We start from the raw sequence: 20,745 nt of genomic DNA on the forward strand, positions 1-20,745 counted from the left end.
TTCTTGGTGTTTCAGAATGATCACTAGGTCAGGATCCCTGACCTTGTTATCCTTAGAGCAGAGTAGGGAAGGTTAACACAACATCCAAAATTACCACAAGAGATATGAAAATACTTGCCATTAGAGAAGTAATAATGTACTGTGCTTTTTTGTTTAAAAATGAGGTGCCAGGAGTCATATCTGAATAGATTATGACATATGTCTCCTACAACCCCTCCCCAATTATGTTTACATTGGAATGTCTACATATTTTTCTAGCCAAGTGAAGCACTCAAGATGGAAATACTAATTAATTTGAGTGGACATGCTCTGCTAGCTCATTACATATATATATATATATTATATATATAAAATATATATATATTATATATATATAATATATATATTCCTGATATTAATGATACTACCAAACTCTATAGTACTTTAGAGCTTACAATACTAATTAATTTGAGTGGACATGCTCTGCTAGCTCATTACATATATATATATATTATATATATATATATATATATATAAAATATAGATATATAATATATATATAATATATATATATATAAAATATATATATCCTGATATTAATGATACTACCAAACTCTATAGCACTTTAGAGCTTACAAGTCACTTTCCATAATTATCAAATTTTATAAGGTAAGTATTATTATTCTTTATTTGCATATGAAGGACCTAAGACTCAGTTTAAGTGATTTACCCAGATCTCACAGTAGGGAAGCAGTAAGCTAGGACTCAAATATCATTGATAAAATGAGCAACAAAATAATAATTCCCAAATGTATTCAGCATTCCACTACTGTTTGCCCCCAAGAAATATATAAATCAAACTGTAGAAATAAGCTGGAAGTTGAAAGTTAAAAACACTTTGAAGAACCAGCTACTGTGTTTGGGAAGTACATCAAGAATGACAGAAATGGGTGTGGAGAAAAGAGTGGACATTTGAGAATGCTTGCTATGCATTAAGTAGGAATCTCCCCCATTCTTGGGTGTTTTCTTGAGATGCTAAGTCAATATTTGAAATTCTTTAAGCTGCATATACAATTTAAATACTTATATACATTTATCTTAATTTTGTATTTACATTTTTTGGAGACTGGAACATGAGGTATGTCAGGGGCTGATGGTGGTAGTTTGCTCACGTATAAAGAGTTACAATACTATTACTATTTCAGTACATTGAATTGTGCTTCAAACATTTCTTTAAAAGGGGAATACATCTGCTTGGGATCAAATTATTTTTTTTCCTCTGAAATACTGGCACACGCTGGTAATACTTCTAGCCAGGGGTAAGAAAAATTTCTAAAGTTTATAAAATAGTAGGAGCTGATTTGCCCGCAAAAATGATTTAGCTTATGACCTTGACACTTTCAAACGTAGTTAAAGCCATTGAGTCAATTGGACACGGTGAGTTTCTGATGTGTACCTGTATTTCAAATCTAATATCAGCAGGAATGCTAGCATGATGGTAAACTTGAAGCCAGGTGAAATCAGTCTGAAAGAGGGTCATGGGACAATCAGAGATGTCTCTCATCTACCAGTTCTGGTCATTATTTCAAAATACTGTGAAGAATTAAAAGAAATCTCGATGTGGAGAGAGTAGAGAGAGAAAGAAGCCCTAATAGCATCATGAAAATTGATCACCTTTTTGGTATAGATAGGGATGGTGAATGCAAAACTTGGGTCTAGTCTAGTAGTTCTTAGGCCAAAAGAAGAAAAAGAAGCTGTTCGTTTAGGTCCTCCCAGAAGTGGATGATGAGACAGGATTAGAAATTTATTTATCAATAAATCTTAAGATATTTATTCAGGGAAAGGTAATGGATGCCAAGGAGGCTGGAAGAGTCAACAGACTGCAGTGTGTAATGTCCTCTGAGAGGGAGGACAAAATGAGAGAGGGAGGACAAAAGAATTGGACAGGAAGAGCCCCAGGCTGCAGGGCAGTGCTGAGAAAGCTTTGGCAAAATGATGAGCAAAAGTCACCCTCAGAAGAGCTCTGAATCTCTCAGGAATGGATGACTCCACTGTGCTTAGATATCACAGGAGCCCGGGGGAACATGCCCTTAATGCAGACAAGGAGGTAGGTTCAGAGTACACCCTCTGGGGCCATCTATGAAGAAAATGGCTCCTTAATTAATCTTCAGCTTTATTCAGAATATGAGTGGCACCTGGACTTCAACTCCTCTTAGTGAAACCACTCACTTTAGAAAAGCACCACTAATAATGTTGATCTACAGAAACTATAAAATCCAAACAGGCTAATTTCTACCACTGCGTGCATCCCAGACATTTCTGTGTTCCATTTTTTCTTCATCTTAACATTCTCATTCAACTATACAACTCTCTTGTTTAATTCTGGACTGTCACATGAGCATTCTATTTTTCTTGTAAGATTAAAGCATACACATAAACACACATAGACACAAACATGATTTGAAGACCAGGCCTGTTTCTTCTCATCCTTAGATGTGACTATCATGTGTCCGTTCATCTAGGAGGGGAACACAAAAGATTCACCCCTTTCTGTATCACATTTCTGTCATTGTCAATGTGGAGATCTGAATCACACCTGTTATGGGCCTTGTTTTCTGAGGCAGCATCTTTAGATCACTTTGGCAACTGCACCCTATTCCCCTCTTGATAGGAGTGAGGTTATGTACATTTTTAAATGTTTGGAGAAGATAGGGAAGAAAAGAGCTGGCTATATGTTTGGGAAAGTTGCTGCCTTTCTTGAGTTATTTGACTGTTTTGTCATCTTACATATGTCAGGGTAGATAACTCAGGACCCACCAGCTTCCTCTACCCTACATTAGGAAGGCAAGTTATGTTCCCCCTCAAAGATCAGAGCTTAACAAACATGGTCTGTAAAGGTATTCCTAGCACTTTAATTTTCAGTGCCCATGTTATAACAAGTTACAGAAATACCATAGCTTATCTATAGATCAGCCTGCATTATACACAATGTGTACTCTCTGATGGAACCCTTTTTACTACGTTTCCTTTTGCTTTGTAAAGGTAAACCTCTCTATAAAATTATATTAGTCCTTTTTTTTCTTGATGACTTTTATTGTTTTGTTTTTAGAATCTTGTCAAGGTAGATATCTATTGTAAAGATAAGGTAGATATTTCTTTAAGTGTAACTTTTTTTTTCTCCATATAAAGGTTATTTTGCTAGGGTAATGGAGTTTCTTTTCATTGACATTCTGGGACAGATCTTTAAATTCAGCTACATCTGGTCACCTTGCCTCAAACCATGTTATAGCTATTCCTTTAAATCAGACCTGGACTAAGCAGGAACATCTGTACCAAGAATTATGAGGCCCAGCTGAACATTTTGGACCAGCATGTTCCATCTCACTTCTTTCAGCTCTAACCTTTTAGCAATTATCTTTACAATCCTTAGAAATGGTAATTAAAGTTGGTAGAAGAACAAACAGAATACTGAAATGTTTTTCAGCTCTAAACACCAGGTATATAAATGTCAGTTCTGAGAATGCTTTTATTAACTACCTCCACCGATCTTCTCAGGGATCGTATTTAGCCTTTCCTTCAGGGAGTATAGCACTGCTAATCAGCTTGCATAGTTGGCAGCCATTTGATGGGGACACCTGAAGCCACTTCACTTCATTCTCCCCACACCCCCAGGCAAGCCTGCCACAGCAGTTGGCATGGAGAGGAATATTGTCATTGCAGGTCTCTGTTGAAAGACCTTTACCCTCCACAACAACCAAAAATATTTTCAAAGATAAGCACATGGCTTTTTAAGTGGACACTTTCAACGTTGAGGCAGGTTACTCGTGACTCCTTCCTGCTGTCTCTATAAATGTCTGGGTCACTGCAAAATGGGCTAGCGCTTTGGGTGAGTTTGAGTGTATACTGCAGACAGAGTTGCTGATGCACGCATGATAAACGGAGCCTCCTCTGATGGTGATTATGAATTCATAGACATTTAAAAGTATTGTCGTATTGCTAATTATTACCTCCAAATTACTTCTCCTTCTCCATTAGGATGAGGGAATTTCTTTTTTTCTTTCTTTCTTTTTTTTAATTGTAATTGGACACAATACTTCTATTTTATTTATTTATCTTATGTGATGCTGACAATTGAACCCAGTGCCTCGCACATGCTAGGTAACCACTCTACCGCTGAGCCACAACTTCTTTAATAAGATTATTCATGACTTTTTCCTATCCTTTGTAATTAAATTACTATTCACTTGCTTCCTCATCTCTCCACGTTAGAACATTCCAACAAAGAATGAGGTTATTTGGATTGATGGAAACGGGCCACTGAAGTCAGACTTGATTTTTCTTCATGGCATTTGGACCTATCGGAATAGTCCTACCAGGAACAGATTATTACATGTCAAAAATCGAGGACCCATGTTTCCCTACAAGGGGTATTTACTATACCAATCGAATTCAACTTGTTACTAAATTTGCAAGGTATTTAATAAAATTAAAAGTCTTCATATGTATTATTGTAATCTGGGAAATGTAGTTAATTTTTAAAATTTTCAGGTCCTGTTCTTATTTTTGGCTTAGTATTAGAGTATTTTAATCCTCTGGCGCAGTGTCTTTTAAACCAAAAGTTATTTATACATTCATGTGAGGTCATATTTTCTCTTTCTTCCCTTGGTCTCTGAATCACTTTGATTTTTAGGACCAGGGGAAAGTAAGATGGGGTGGCATGCATTGATTTAGGTTCTCTGGGTTCATGTAAGTTCTCACCGTTTCCTCCTATTACTTAGCTGCAATTCTCAGAACTGGAACTAGAGACTGTATTGGCTCCAAGAAAATTTTCTATTGAATTATTTAGCCAGTAAATATTTGAGTGTCCTCCTTCTTGTGCCAAGAGCTCAAATTCTCGACATTAATCATTTCACTATCCACTGGTATTTAAATATAGGTGTACATTCAGATAACACAGGGACCAGTTGCTTAAGTTATTTAAATTGTTATTATAATCCACTGAGAATTTATAGCTTTGTTATCTTAATTCTTAGTAAACTTTGAATAAAAATATGGGTATAAAACCTACTTTATAAAAATCCTTTTGGTAGGAAAAAAAGAATTTTAACAGTGTGGTTTTCAGTGCTACACTGTGTAAGAAATGTTGAAACCTAAATCCTACCCATGGGATATAAACTTGGCTACATTTCAGTTTTCACAGAAAAGCTACATGAAGAAAGAAGAACAATAAACTGATAATTTGAGGGCATGTTTGTATGTTTAAGCTTCAATTATTTCTACAACCCTTCCTTCCAGTACAAGTAAATGGCAGCCTCTCCCAGAGTTATAAGAAAATTATAGCTGAATGGAGGTTCCAGCCATAATCAGCTCCCATCATAAACATCACAATTGTTATAGAAATTATGGCTCTTCTTTAATGATGGTAGAGCCTCCCAAATGTGAACCAGTTTCTCTGTATCATAACTTTCCAAATTCTAGTGACAGCTCACAGAGCAAACTTGTTACAAACAAAAATCTGAGGTGGGGGTGTTTTATCTTTTCGTATACTAGATATGTTAATTGTGAGCAGATGAGTCATAATCCTAATCAGTATACTCTGGAGCCACTGAAAGCCAGGTCCTGTCAGGTCAAGGTGGGAGCACATTTAAAGGAAAAGGCAAAACTCTATTGCAGACCAAGTTAAACACACTACCTTCATCACCAAAAAAAAAAAAAAAAAAGTTCAGTGACTTTTATTTTTTACTACCTTTACCCCCATTTTCTCTTTAATGACATAGAGAATAGAAAGTTATTTGAAAGATTTCCCTACTTTTTTAGTATTTTCCTTTGTCCCTTTCAAACACTGTATTAACTGATTGCTCAGTCCCATTGAAGAGAATGTATACCACAACAAAAAAACAATTGTTTCCATGATTTTCTTGATCTAATAGGATTCTCCCCTGGAAGCTGGCATCTACATTCCTGGGTTCTCTCAGGGGTACTCTAGTGTGCCAACAGTCAGAAATAGGGCTCCCTGTTTGAAGCAGGAAATCAAGATGGCAATAGGAAAAATAAATCCTCTTGGGGTCCAGATTCTAGTTTACAGCAGTCTTCCTACACCTGGAGAACAGTCCTTAGGAGTCTAGAAATCCCATTGGAAAAAAAAATAGATGTTTCAGTAAAGATTCCATGTTCCTTTCTCTATTACTGTGGGTGGATAATGGGATTTGAATCCAGCAGAGATTTGAGTTTTTCAGAGATACTTTCTGTGGTCCCTTTTCCTAACTAGTCACTGGCAGTGCACACAATTCTTCCACTTACATATCTGCTTTTCTATCTATAAAACTAACACCACTGAACCATAAAACCCAATTAGTGCCAATTTTGATGCACTTTTATTATATGCTAACTACCTTTTGATTGCAAGGCAATTTCTGACATATCAAAATGTAGCCACATTTTCCAAACAAAAATTCAGGAAACATGGTCTGATCATAAGAAATAGAATTTTCAAATTCAAAGTTTATCCTGGAAGGCTGGGGTTGTGGCTCAGAGGTAGAGCGCTTGCCTAGCATGCGTGAGGCACTGGGTTCGATCCTCAGCACCACATAAAATAAAATAAAAATATTGTGTCCACCAAAAAAAAAAAGTTTATCCTGGAAATTTTCAAGTTTCACTCAACATTTAGTTGAATTCAGGGTTTGGGAAATGATCACTTGTGGATCCTGATTTCCTTAAGGGACTAATTTTTTGTGATAAGCTATCTGTTGTGTTAATATAAGATGTTTTCAGAGAAAACTGATAGAAGGAAACCTAGAGACCAAAGTCAACATAAATTAGGTTCTCCTTGTTAATATTTTGTTATAAATAAGCAGTACAGATAAATCCACATTACATGTTAAATATCATTGTGCCCCAGGGTTCTTAGCGCTTATGTCTTGTAAGTCTCCATGCTTTACCTTGGCAGGCTCATTCGTGTCAAGTTCATCCACTCTTCCTATGATACCAGCACTTACAGAACAGCTTTCCATCCCAGTCTCTTTCCTGTACATCACCCTCATCTTTCTCTGCCCAAGCTCTTCAGACTCCACTTCTCAGGAACCAAACTTACCATCTAACCCACATATTTGTTCCTCTGATACTTTCTATTTTGCTGGATTTGCTACCATCTACTCTGTTCTGCTACTCAAATCTAAACAGAGGATATAGGTATGGCCTGAGAATTATCTTCTGCTTTCAGTTGGTTGCCAAATATTATAATCCTTTCCTTCTTCCCTAGCCCATCAGGTCTTTACAAGTTCTTATCCGATTAATTGCATTTACCTAAAACCTCATCTCTAGACTTACTACCAACTTCCAACATGCAAGTTCAAGCAAGATTCTGGCTGCATAAATCTTTCAGGGACCATGATTCAGAATCGGATCCCTGCCCATTGTACAAACTCGGTTCTTACCACTTGTCCTTGTGTACTCCACATTCCTGCCATGCTAGACTACTTAAAACATACCAAACCAAATAATGCTTCCATGTCTTTGTCCAGGCCATTCCATCTTCCTAGGGTAAGAATCTTCCCTTCATCACCTCCATTCTGCTTGTCCAGCTGGTAAATTCTCACTATTCCTTTGCCTCCCCCCTTTAAAACCTATTATAATCCTTCCTAGGTTAATTAATCACTTTTGCTCTGTAGACTCATAGGCTTTTGTGTTCATTGACCATTGCTCATTGTATTAGGGTAGGTTAACTGCAGTAACAAATAGTCTCTAAAATGGATGATGGTTCAAACACAGCAGCCCTTTACTTCTTAATCACTGTCTTAATTAAGTGACCAGGTCATGGAGTGGGCTTCCTGCATGCAGTCTTTCAGGGAACAAGTTTGATGGAGGCTCTGTTGCCTTTCATCATTGACTCTGAAATTTCTCTGAGGCCATCTTCATCTCAGACAGACCAGAGACCAAAAGAGCATGGGGAAAGGACTGTCGGGGAGTTCTATAGGCCAGGCCTATCAGTAGCACACATAACTTCTACCAGTGAAAACTCAGACTCAGGCATCTTAGCTACTAAGGAGGCCTGGCAATGCTATCGAGGTGCATATACAGATGAGAAGATGGGAGCTTTGGTGAGCAGCTGGGCCACATCCATGTACTTGTCAGAATGGCTGTGCCATGAAAAAAGGAAATATGTTCTGTGGTGTAGGGTAGCTCTTAGCAAGACTTGAATAAATGTGTGTACATATGAATGTGTGGAAATATGAAGGAATAAAAGTACTGATACTTTGGATTTGAAGAGGTTTTAAAAATTGGCTTGAAATAGAAAATTTATAGATTTACGTATCTTGATATCTCTCCCTTATTCCAACAGCATTTGTGAAACATACAGAAAATAATTATTATTTGTGGTTGGTAGATAGATATTCAAAACTAATGATATTAGGTAAACTAATATTTTAGAATTGCTTAATTAGTAATGATGCACATGTATAGCAATTAAATGGAAAACATGTACAAAAACATGGGGAAATGGCATTATTTATATTCATTTTACTTATATATTCTTATCTAGTCTTAGAATTAAATTAAATTTTAGTTTAAGACCTTCTGCATTGGTATTGCATAAAAGTATTTGATGATCATCTGGTGAGAATTAAGAGATGTCAGCATTCTTAGGAGATAGAAACATGCAGATTGTTAAACATGCAGTTATGATTGAGAATTACTATATAAATAGAATGGACAAAGTGCTTCATGATTATCCTATATTATTGCAAGCAGTAATGAGTATTCAGTCTCTATATTTGACATCTCACTGTCTTTTGGGGATGATATTGGAGTTATTTTGTCCATTTCCTTAATTAGTTCAACAAAAGAAAAAAAGTTTTCCATAGGGACAAAAGTATTCTCAAAAAAAAAAATGTTCCTATGTTCATTAGTTCTTGTTTAGTTCTGAAAACTCTGGCCTTCAAAATTGAGTTGGATTTTTTGAGACTCAATATCATCAATGTACATTACTCATTTGAAGACATTACTCATTGGCAGACTAGGGCACCCTAAACTCATTTCTTGGTCTTTCTCAGAGGGTTGTACAGGTATGCTCTCCTCACCTAGAGCTTGAAGAGCTGAACAGGACCTGACCTGAGTGTATACCTGGCAAGAAGTAGGGAATCAGGAAAGCTTCAGAGCAAGGAAGTTGGATGGTCAAGAAAAGTTGTGAAGTGCATTTCACTACAGACTCAAGCAATGATTGACCCCAATGAGAAAAGAGCTAAGAGAAAATGAATTTTAAACAGCGGGAATTTAGATTAGCTAGAAGGATCCATTTCCAAGAATGAGTTTTTGCAAATTCCATCCTTACATGTATAATATCAGTTAGTTCTTACAAAGTTAATGTAGGAGAGCAAACAAAATCACCTCTCATTGCACCCTGCCTCTCAGTGATTGTATTAGTTTTCAGTGCTGCCATCACAAATTGCCACAAATTTAGTGATTTAAAACAACAACAAAATATTACCTCACAAATTTTTAAAATCAGAAATTTGTCAAGGCATGTTGTATTCTTGGTCTCACTTGGCTAAAATCAAGTTGTTGGCCCAAAGATGCATCTTATCTAGGTATGGAGTCCTCCTCCAAGCTCACTGGTTGTTGGCAGAGATTATTTTCTTCTCATGAATTCCATGTGCACCCCTATCTACAATCCAGCAATAGCAGCTCAAGTCCCTGTTACACTTTGAATCTCTCTGCTTTGTTCTTCTACCACATCTCTGACAGATACTTCCCCAGGCAGAGAAAGCTCTATTGTTAGGTGTCCTGTGATTATATATTACCCCACCTGGGTAATCCAAGCTACCAACCCTCCCTTGAAGTCAACAACTTAGTAACCTTAATGATACCTGCAAAGTCCTTTTTACCGTGTAAAGAAGAATATTCACAGGTATAACACCAGGGAGGGAAGGTCTTGGGGGCACGATTCTGTCTACCACAATGAAATTGTCACTACTGTATAACACAGAGGCTATCACATACAAATTATGGAAAATTATACTCCATTCCAAAAGACTTAAAGGTTTAAAATCAATTTATTAAGTACTACTCCAGACATTTGAGAAGGTATAAAGTAATATGAACACCTGTCTATTTATTATTGACATTATCAATACCTTAAAAAAGATATAAAATTTGAAATATATAAACATTAAAAAAGTGAAAAAACTATGGTGGATACTCACATGTTATAAAAATGGTTAAAGAACTACATGGGGGGGCTGGCATTGTGGCTCAGTGGTAGAGTGCTCACCTAGCATACATGAGGCACTGGGTTCGATCCTCAGTACCATATAAATGTAAAATAAAGATATTGTGTCCACCTAAAACTAAAATATAAATATTAAAAAAAAAAAGAACTACATGGGCCCAGTGTGGTGGTGCACGCCTGTAATCCCAAAGCCTCAGGAGGCTGAGGCAGGAGTATTGCAAGTTTAAAGCCAGCTTTAGGACTTAGCAAGGCCCTAAAAATTTGGCAAGACCCTGTTTCAAAATAAAAAGTGAAAAGGACTAGGACTGTGGCTTGGTGGTTAAGAGCCCCTTGGTTCATTCCTTGGTATAACAAAACAAAACAAAACAAAACAAAACAAAAAAAACAACCTTTAAGAACTTCTTGGAAATTAAAAATGTGGATTTTTACTTGTTCCTTGAATAGAATGTTGTTTTGATAAAAATAACAGTGGCTATATTTACCGAATGCTTACTATGGGCAGAGAACTGCACTAATAATCATTGTATACACATGGTCTGTCTTCCAGAAGTCAGAAATCATGGCTGTTTTAGAATGAGTAAACTGAGGCTCAGAGAGGTCATAGAAGGCCTGGGTAGTTTGCTCATTCCTTGAATTAATGAGTCATTTAACAGTTCACACCTAACCAGAGGAGGCCTGGAGAGCCCAGCAGCAAAAGGATCAAGTTAAAACATCAGGGTTTTAGAGTCAGACCTGTATTTGAATGTTGATTTCAACACTTACTGGCTTGGCAAATTCCTGTACCTCTAGTTCCTAATTTGTAAAGTATGGCTGATAACAGACACCTCATGGGGCTGTTGCAAGATAACATGTATAAAGAACCTGGAATGGATAAGCTGTAGATAAAAGTTCTCCAATACCTCCTTCCGGAGCAGCTAATGTGAGTGCATCTGGTTCTAAAGCCCTTGAATAACTCAGGAAGTCAGTTCTGGGCTCAGGCCAGCTCCTACTTATTTGGAAGACATGTAACAGGTCATGGGACCCACCTTGGCTTTCAGATCTATTGGACTAAGGATGGAACCCTCTGAGTCCAAACAGCCTATGTGATACATATGCATGAACAGCCCAATGGGATGCATGTAGGAGCCTAATCACACTAAGACCTGGCCACAAAGATAACGGATAATCACCAGTTTCAGAATTATGTACACCAGCTAGTTAAGAAGAGCCAACTTAGCAGGGGACTTTCCTGGCATCTGTCAGAGGAGCCACATGCCAGAATATTCTAGTGGCTCTCACACTAATATATATTTGTGTGCATTGTTTTTGATTGCTCTAATCAGACTTGAAATGAATCCAGAAGGTTACTACAACTCGAGACATTAATCCCTCAGTGCCCTCTCCCTCCAGGCTCTGACTGAAGGCTTAATTCAGCTACCTTATCTCTCTAGGTATGTGGAGACCAAAGCCAAGGGGCTGTTTTCCTGCGGGAATTTACACTGATTCGAAGAGAGAGCCTTAATGAAGATTTCCTGTCTGACCTCTTGAATAGTCACAAAACCGAAGATCCGGTACAGTGCCTTTTTTATTTATTCATTGAAACACAGAGGTTCATTGGCTGATTCTAACTTGTTGTGATGGTGGGCTTTAGCAGATCTGAAGTAATTTGGATGAAATTTTCTCATATGCATGAGAGGAGGGTGAGGCAGAGTGACAGGGCAGTGGACAGCCTGTATGGGGCAACTTTCTGACTTTTCCTTGGTCTGGCAAGTTTTAAATATTTCACTCAAGTTTTAAAGTTTGGGGCAGTATGTGGAAGGGTGACTTTAAACTAACTGATGTTTTGCCAGTGAGTCTGAACATGAAATGGTAATAATTTAAATGAGTAAAGAATAAACTAGATTTATATGTAAAGCCAAGATTGTTTTATGGGTCAATGGAAATTCCACCATATTCCATTCCCGACTTCTTCGGGGTTATTTTTACTTCAAAGTGTTAGTCATATTTATTTTATGAAAGTTTGTTTTTCTGATGATGGTTTAAAAGAAAAAGAAAAAAAAGTCTAGCAAGCTCGGCCTCAAAAGAAAGCAAGTAGTATAGTTGACCGTCAGTGTCAGGATACTGGCCCCTATCTTCCTGGAAAACAAACTGTGGTTTGTATTTGGTACTTCAGTGTGTGAACTTGATCAATGACTTCTGAACATTGTAAATGCGGCTCTTTGTGGTAAGAACCTTATCCTCAGAAGTACTCATATTGGAATCAGAGGATGCTGTTTGCATAATCCACAACTTTATTCAGCAATAAAATGGTAGAATCACAGAAAAACAATGTCTTAGAATATCTCCAAAGCAAACCAATAAGTGGCTTTATTTCTCTTTTCTACGCTGCCTCTGTGGTGTCCTCTCCGAAGGGATATTTTGCATCTTCATCTCATGTTCGTCTCTTCTAGACATTGAGTAAAATGGTTCTCTCAGTGGCCAGTGACAGGCCAACCCTTATTATTTTTGTCATTGACACCTTCTTTGTGATGAGCATTCACGTCCTAAAAGCTTGTGTCTCAGCACGGGCAGGAACAAAGGTAAAGTTACTCAAGGGGATTATAATTAATTTTCATATGGTTCATAGGTGCTTTATTCTGAGTTCTGAGAATGCCAAGCTACCTTTTAAATTTTCATTGTTTGCTCAGATGTTTCATTGTGATCTACTGTGGGACATACACATTGCCACCTAAATTTTATTACTCCTCCTTGTGAACCATATCTTGCAATTTTCATTTTGTTCTATTTTATGCTGTGCAAAATCTGAAATATATTAGCGCATGTTGGATTTGGTTTATGCAAAGTCCTGACAAGTGCCATGTAGATGTTACCTGAAAACATCAGAAGCAAGTCTAATTATTAAATTATCATACCATAAAGGAAGTTGAATAATATTAACTAATTATGAACATAATAGAATTAGTCATGGTAATTCCACCAAAAACAATTATTGTCAATTGGCAAACGCTGAAGGTTTTCACAGACATTATTATTAGATATTATTCCATTGATTCCCATTGCAGGAAAATGGTGCATGCTTCTGAATGTTCTCACTCACACAAGATCATAAGTAATTTTGTGGTTGGAAATGTTTAATCTGAAAGACAAATTGCCTACCAACACAAGTAGTCAAATCTAGGGTTGTACAAGAAATGGGAGGGAGAAGAAAAGATCAAAGCTGCCTAAATGCCAGAAGCTAATTCAACCTCCTCAAAAGTTTGTGAAATTCTAACAATTTCTGTGGGAGGTGTGTCTCTATCTGAGGACTTTGTTTGGCCAAAAAAGATATAAGACCTTATAAAAGTATAACTTCATCTTCTAAGTCAACATTAAAAGATAAATCACCACAATCTCTGCATTTGTCGTAGGGGAAAAGTTCAAATGTGAGTGGCCACTTGAATAAAATAGCCAGCAAGTGGACATTCTTTTCATGCCCCTTATTTATGAGTTTCTAGCACATAGGGAGGAGGCTCTTTAACAGAATGGGATGATCAACAACAATCCTTTCTGGTGTGGATCACAAAAACTATTTGGCAAAGTCAGGTGGGTAAGAGGAACAAGGGTTGAGTAACATTATTTATTTGTACAGTTATGTCTGCTTTCATGGAAGTCCTCCCTAGTGTCACAAAGACATTTGTACCCCTGTTTCACCTCCCCTACCAGTACAGACAGCAATTCTGTTCCTCAGGGACAAGACGGAGAGCTGATTTTCACCTCACTAGCTGCTGACCCAGCATTCGCATGTGATATGTACCCAGCTGGATTAAGTGTTTGTTGATGGAGAAAACTCACTATGACTCTTCTCCATTGCCCTGTTCTTAGATTTTGTACTGAAAGTGCTATGAAAATCCCCTTGTAGAATATACAGGAAGAGGGTCTTGTCAACATGAAAATCCTTCTAAATGGAAAGTATTCTCGTTAAAATGCAACAAATGATTTCCATTTTCAAAGAGGTGATAAAAGAACACTTTGGATTATCTGCCATGATGTCCTTTCCAGCCAATGCACAGTTTTTATCATAAATCATGTGAATTCAGGGAGGTTGTGGAAGTAACAAACTTATCCCCATTTGGACAGAAGTAGGAAACATCTTGTCATACTTTTGGATAAAATTATTGCTATTGTCTTTTTAGAGAATAATAATTTTTATTTTAGTTTAGTTTTTCTTCTCTCATACCCTTTTTAAACTAACAATTCTTTCAGAAAAGTTTTCTTTCAAAAATTCAAATAATTGTTGACAACCAGAACAGCCTGACTCATCCTATTTGTGGAAGTCATTCACCGAAAGGCTTAATTTATTTTGACCAAAATAAATGGTCATTTTTGACCTTCAAGTGACACTCCCTCAACTTTTCAACTGGGGCCTTTTGGCTTGAATTGACTTTCCATTGTGTTAGAAAAGCTTTCTAGATAGTTTCTTCTGAGGGCTAATTCTATTCACTGCACTTTGAGAAACAGTCTGAGCAGTTTGTCTAGAAGGCTCAGCAGGCAGCTTTATATCTAACCATTTTCTGAAACTCTGCTTGTGTGTGATTTGCATTGTTTGCAGAAAAGAGAAAGGCTGTTTCTCAAAGGCTGCTATTCATTATTGGAATGGTGGGGAAGCAGGTCACACGGGCTTTGGTTGTCAGCCGAGTACAACATCAGGATCATAATTGACATGAATTCATTACAGAATGGGATTTTCTTCAGGATGAAACTAGTACAAATGTCATTTGCCTTAGCTTTGTGATTCCTAAAGTGGTTATATAAGCCCCTGATTTATGTTGGTAGAAAAGTTACTTAAATACTCGTACTAATTGAGGATAGAGTGTTCCTTTGAATGACTGATAAGATAGGGACATCTTTTGTGGAGTGAGGTGATATTGGAGGGACAGCTTTATAAATACCCATTTTAAAACACTGTGTGGAAAGATAGTTTGTTTTTTTACAGTGAGTCATTAATTCACTGAAACTCAAGTGAAACAAAAAAAATTCAATTTATTAAAAATGGTTCTGCTTTAAGGGAAATTAATTTTTCTCCCTTGGTTGGACACAGGTCAAAGAGCTAATGGGTTATGGAGTATTATTTCTGTGGATTGAAACATTAGTTCAACACATACATACTTAAGTAAAATGGAATAAAACTATTTCCATGTGTTCTTGAGGCACTCACCAGTCTTTTCCCCACCCCGACAATAGAAAGGAAACAGAATTTAAGTGCTAACACCTGAAGATAATAGCTTAATTTGCTTCATTATATTTCAAACCTGGCTCCCATGTTGGAATATTTAGTGGAAATAAATATATAGAAGGTAGCAATATGTCAAGAGCAGTTAAGTTCCTGAAGAACAACTCACCTTGTTGCTTTCTCAACATTTTTTTCACCTAAATTCATTCAGCACATCCTGAGAGAAGTACCTTTCTCCAAAATCAAAGTTTGATCTAACTGCCCCTTCCATAAGTGTGGAATCAAGAACTATCATTTCATTGCAAATGGACACATGCTCAAAGCTGCTTATAACTTCATAAAGTCTTTATTAATTAGTAAGAACCATATTTTTGCTTAACTGATTTTGTTCATAGGATAAAAGTGCAGTGAAGGGACCAGATGTTTTAAAAGCATAAGTGCTTTCCAATCCAATCTATGATTTTATGACATGCTAACATGTGTACCCTGGGTTGACTACCAAAATTCCTGCTTGGGTAAGTATGTAGTACCCCAAACACTAGATTGTTTCATAGTACACTTGACATATTGAGTTGTATATGATTTCACAAGAAAAAAATCAAAGCAGCATGCAGAGTATATAAAATACATCATGCCATGGGGTTTTTAAATGCAATTATCTACCTGTGTTTATAAGACTTATCTAATGTATTATGAGTCTAATAATGATATGTGTTACAAAAATCCATTATGGTCTTTATATAAATAGTTTATATAGCTTCATATTTTATGATATTTTTAGTGTTAAGCTAATATTCGGCATCATTTCTACACTTCTGTGGAAAGGATGAAAGAAGGTGAGGAAGAGCAAATATGTACAAAGCAATTTACTAAGGAGTTTATACATATTCCTCAGAACAACCAGAGGAAAGCAATGAATAGCTCCATTTCTAAATAGTAATAACCAATTAGAAATGTAATCTTAGAAAGATATTGCTAATAACAGGAACAGAACTCTTAGAATTTAGGTTGAAAGAGGCACAAAACCTGAATGGAGTGTCACTAATCACTAATCACTCAAAATATACAATTTATTAAGACCATTTTCTTTACCTGTGTGCCAATGAAACCGGTGGAACCAATAGTTTCATCTAATGTGGGCAAATGAGTTGCAATGAAAGGAAGAAAAACAATTATTTGAAAGAGCAAATTTTGTTTTCCGTTTCTTATTGTTTGAAATAACAAGGTGCTGATTAGCTGGCAGCTACCAAAAGGACAGTCAGTTCTCCTTCCCTTGAGAGACCGAGTGGGTTGTCTGTGTATCCTCCAGGAGAACCTGAATGCTTAAGTGTGACACATGCGTGACAGGCTTTTTCTATGATGTGGTCAGTCAGGTTTCCATGTGTTTCCATGTCTCCATTTAATTATACTGGAAATACATCATTACCTAATCAAAATTTCTCAGAATAAACTGACAAATATTTACTGAAGGATTAAAACATTAAGTAAAGATATGTAGTATTTATAAATAGGAAATCTTAATATAAGGATACCAATTGCCCCACAAATTAATCCACATATCCAGTATAGGCAGAACTTTTTTGGAGAAAGAATGGGCCTGTTCTACCAATATTAAGACTTATTGCCAGGCTATAAGTATTAAAAGAGTAGAGATTAAACTGGGCATGGTGGCATATGCCTGTAGTCCCAGTGGCTTGGGAGCTGAGACAGGAGAATCACAAGTTCAAAGCCAGCCTTATCAATGGTGAGATGCTCAACAACTCAGTGAGACCCTGACTCTAAATAAAATACTAAATCGGGCTTGGGATGTGAGTGCTCCTGAGTTCAGTCCCTGATCTAAAAAAAAAAAAAAAAAAAAAAAAAAAAAAAAAAAAAGTATAGATTAGAACATAGATAAACAAAACAACTTAGATGTGTAAATAATCTATAAATAGCCACGCACAATGGTGCATGCCTATAACCCCAGCTATTTGAGAAGTTGAGACATGAGGCCAGTCTAACCAACTTACTGAGACCCTGTCTCAGATAAAATTTTAAAAGTCTGGGGGTATAGCTCAGTGATAGAGTACCACATTGGGTTTGATCTCCCTGTACCAAAAATATTTTAAAATTATAAAAGATGAACCTATGAATAGGCAGGCACATAGGAGAGAACTTGACACATGGCAGAAGTGGCATTATGTGTAATTGTTAAGAGATGTATTAACCAAGAAGTGGGCACCAGACACAAAAATAAACTCCAGATGGATTAAAAACCTAATGTGAAGTGCATGACCTGAAAACTTATTAGATGAAAATACACAAGAATTTATTTATGGCCTTGCATTAGGGAAGATTTTCTTAATTAAAACACAAAGAGCCCCAACCTCAAAAGGCAAATAGTGAAGCTTGTGTAGTCATTAAAATTTTAGTATTCCTTAAAAACACCATGGATGCAGTAAAAGGACAAGACACAAGCTAGGCTATATTATTTTTTATATCTATAACATCATGAATAGTATCTATAATATATGAAGAACTCCCAGATTTTTTTTTTTTTTTTTAGAGAGACAGACAACCTAGTCGACAAAAATGGATTGTTAGGAGACATGCCTGGCTTATGTGCATTAAAGGGACACTCAGCCTTAAAAAAGTCATCAGGAATTTGCACATGAAAACAATAGAGCTAGCATTTTATACCGTTAGGCTGGCAAAAAAAAAAAAATCAGAAGAAGTGTCAAAGAGCAGTGTTAGTGAGGAGGTAATCACTTGAAGGAGCAACTTGGCAAAGTCAGTTAAGTTGAATATATGCCTAAGTCCTAGCAATTTCACTTTAGGTATTTATACTGGAAAATACAAATGCTCAATGAAGTCCTGAATATTATAGAGTAAAACTGATAAAATCATACATTCATAAGAAGGTAAATGGATAAGTAACAGGTGGTTTATTCATACAATAACATGCTATAGAAACAAATACCTAGATTAACATGTGCTAATATATGCAAATTAAAAAATATAGTATTGAGGGGAAAATGATTCCATTTAAAAATATGATACCATTTATATTATTTTCAATGTCACATAAATCTTTACTAGATATTAGGTAAAAATGCTCATGTGTAAAAACAGAATGGGAAAAGTATGCTCCACCTTTGGAAGATTGGTTGGCCTCTGGACAAGGAGGAAGGAGAATTGAATTGGGGAATATGTGTAGCATACTTTAAACAAGTTTATAATAATTTTTTAAAAAAGAAAATGGTAAATGTTAATTTTGGAATATGTTAGTATTTATTGAAATAGCTAGTAGTTACATAAACATTTGCTTTATAATTCGCTGTACCTTTTATGATTGGAATATTTTATAATACATAATAAAAACTTCAGGATGATGTCTGACAAATAGCAGGAAATAAATACAGCTTTTATTAGCAGTGGTGAAACTGGAAAGTCATTGAAACATAGTGTGATAAAGCCCAGTGCCCAAGATTGAATATATATACTATTTACATTTTTGTCTTAAGATATAATTAAGGAATAGTTAAAAGTACGACAGCAGAGCACAAGATCATGGGGCCTTTTATCAGTTCATGAACTGCGGATCTAGTAAATAATGTCAGGATGATGAATCTCAGTATTTAAGGAAAGGGACTATTTTTTTACACTTGACCTTTGGAATTAACTGAAAACCATTATCCTTTAAGGAAGAAAAATATTTTTTCTTTATCGTGTTCTAATTTCCTTATGGCTTGCACAGTCCCTATCTCTTGTTTATGAGATGTCTACCACTTGTGAGGATTCTGTCATTTATTCCAAACAACAAACAGATATCAAGATTAATTATCAAAAAGACACTGGAGACAATAAAATGTGAAGCATTAAAAATTCCAATGCTCATGCAAACAGATTTTTAAGATCAAACAGCCTCATAAACATAAAACAAAATCCCGTTAAAAATTTACCATCAGCTAGAAATGCATCAATAATGTGTGAATTTTATGACTCCCCTTTGAGCACATTTTCATGTTTTACATTGTGAGCCCTCCTTAAAGAGGACCTTGTCAATAATGCTGAAACTTTAGTCTTAATAAAATCCTGTCGAAATGAATTATATTGTTATATATAACTAAAAAGAACTGAATTTAAAAGTAAAAGTCCTTGTTAGGCATGAGTTCCAATTTTTTTTCTTTTAGTTTTCAAATTCTTGAGAACATCCCTGTTTGTGGTTATCCTTAAACCGGAAACTAGCACACTGAATAAATGTTAAATATGTTTGTAAAAGTTATATGAATATTTCCTGTATGAGCATAATACGCTAGATCTAGGGACTACTATTTAAATTAGAAAATCACTTGGGGCACCAAAAAATAATTTATTGCTTCTGTGTACTAAATGTCTTTAATATAAAGGACTAATTTAGTTCATGGAAAGACAAGTATCTTTCAAAGGAGTTTGTTAGTTGTTTATAAGGTGATGCTAAAAATTGCAACCTGTGTGAAGAGTTTAAATGCCTCTTTCTAATAGGCCACTTATGACTAGTCAGTGGATGGGCTTGGAGACTGCTGCAGTGGTTGGACAAGGTCATTTTGCACCAGGGTCTGAACCAAGAGGTGTGGAATAGAATCACTGGTCAGGTAGCCTAAAGGAATTATGTGATGGAGGGTCAGATTTCTGTCACCTGACTTTAAGAAAACGAATGTCCCTTTGATGCAGTGCAGCACAGCACAGCTGTTCAGAGTTTATTTTTTCAGTCTTCTAGTATGGATAGACCTGATTCTTTTTTTTTTTTTTTCCGGTCTGTCTGCAGTCAGAGTGAGTAGCAATTCAGCCCATTAAAGTGAGATTGTAATTGAGTTGGCAAATTGAAGCAAAACACTAAAAGTTCATAATTTATTAGACTATTATCAAATAGATGTCATTTCTAAATGTTAATCTCAAAATTCTTTCTCCTATTTTCCCTGTTAATAGTTACCTCTAAGTAGAAAGGATAATATCATATTTAAATTTTAAAATAATAGCATTATTACTCAATGGAAAGTTGTGAAGAGGGACACATTTAATTTTCCTTTGTGTTCTGCTCAGTTTCAACTGATGTTGACAGAGGAAAATGAATACTGAAAGAAGAATAAAGATCTGTATTGCTTAGATGTACATATGATATTTTTGCTAAGAGAAAATCCCTGTATCTACTATTAATTTGTATTACCAAAACTAAAAGCATGGGATTCTATATCAAGGTTTCATTGTCGGGGCCAAAAGCCCAAGGAGGAGTCATTTTAGAATCTGGGCTTTATTTACAACTGGCTTTGATACTTCAACCAAGCAGCAAAGTTTACTTTCTGAATATGGTTTTCATGACCTTTAAAATAAACAT

At 36.0% G+C, this 20,745-nt stretch overlaps 1 protein-coding gene across 1 annotated transcript in view; it reads left to right on the top strand.

The window, feature by feature from the left end:
* Positions 1-20,745, top strand: part of Adamtsl1 (ADAMTS like 1) — a 904,315-nt gene that overhangs the window by 244,740 nt on the left and 638,830 nt on the right. Inside the window, exon 2 of the mRNA XM_077797045.1 lies at positions 11,635-11,754. Coding sequence (XP_077653171.1) covers positions 11,635-11,754 — 120 coding nt within the window. The remainder of the gene's footprint in view (positions 1-11,634; positions 11,755-20,745) is intronic.

Source organism: Urocitellus parryii, chromosome 4 (genome assembly GCF_045843805.1).
Source record: "Urocitellus parryii isolate mUroPar1 chromosome 4, mUroPar1.hap1, whole genome shotgun sequence".
Taxonomy (NCBI): domain Eukaryota; kingdom Metazoa; phylum Chordata; class Mammalia; order Rodentia; family Sciuridae; genus Urocitellus; species Urocitellus parryii.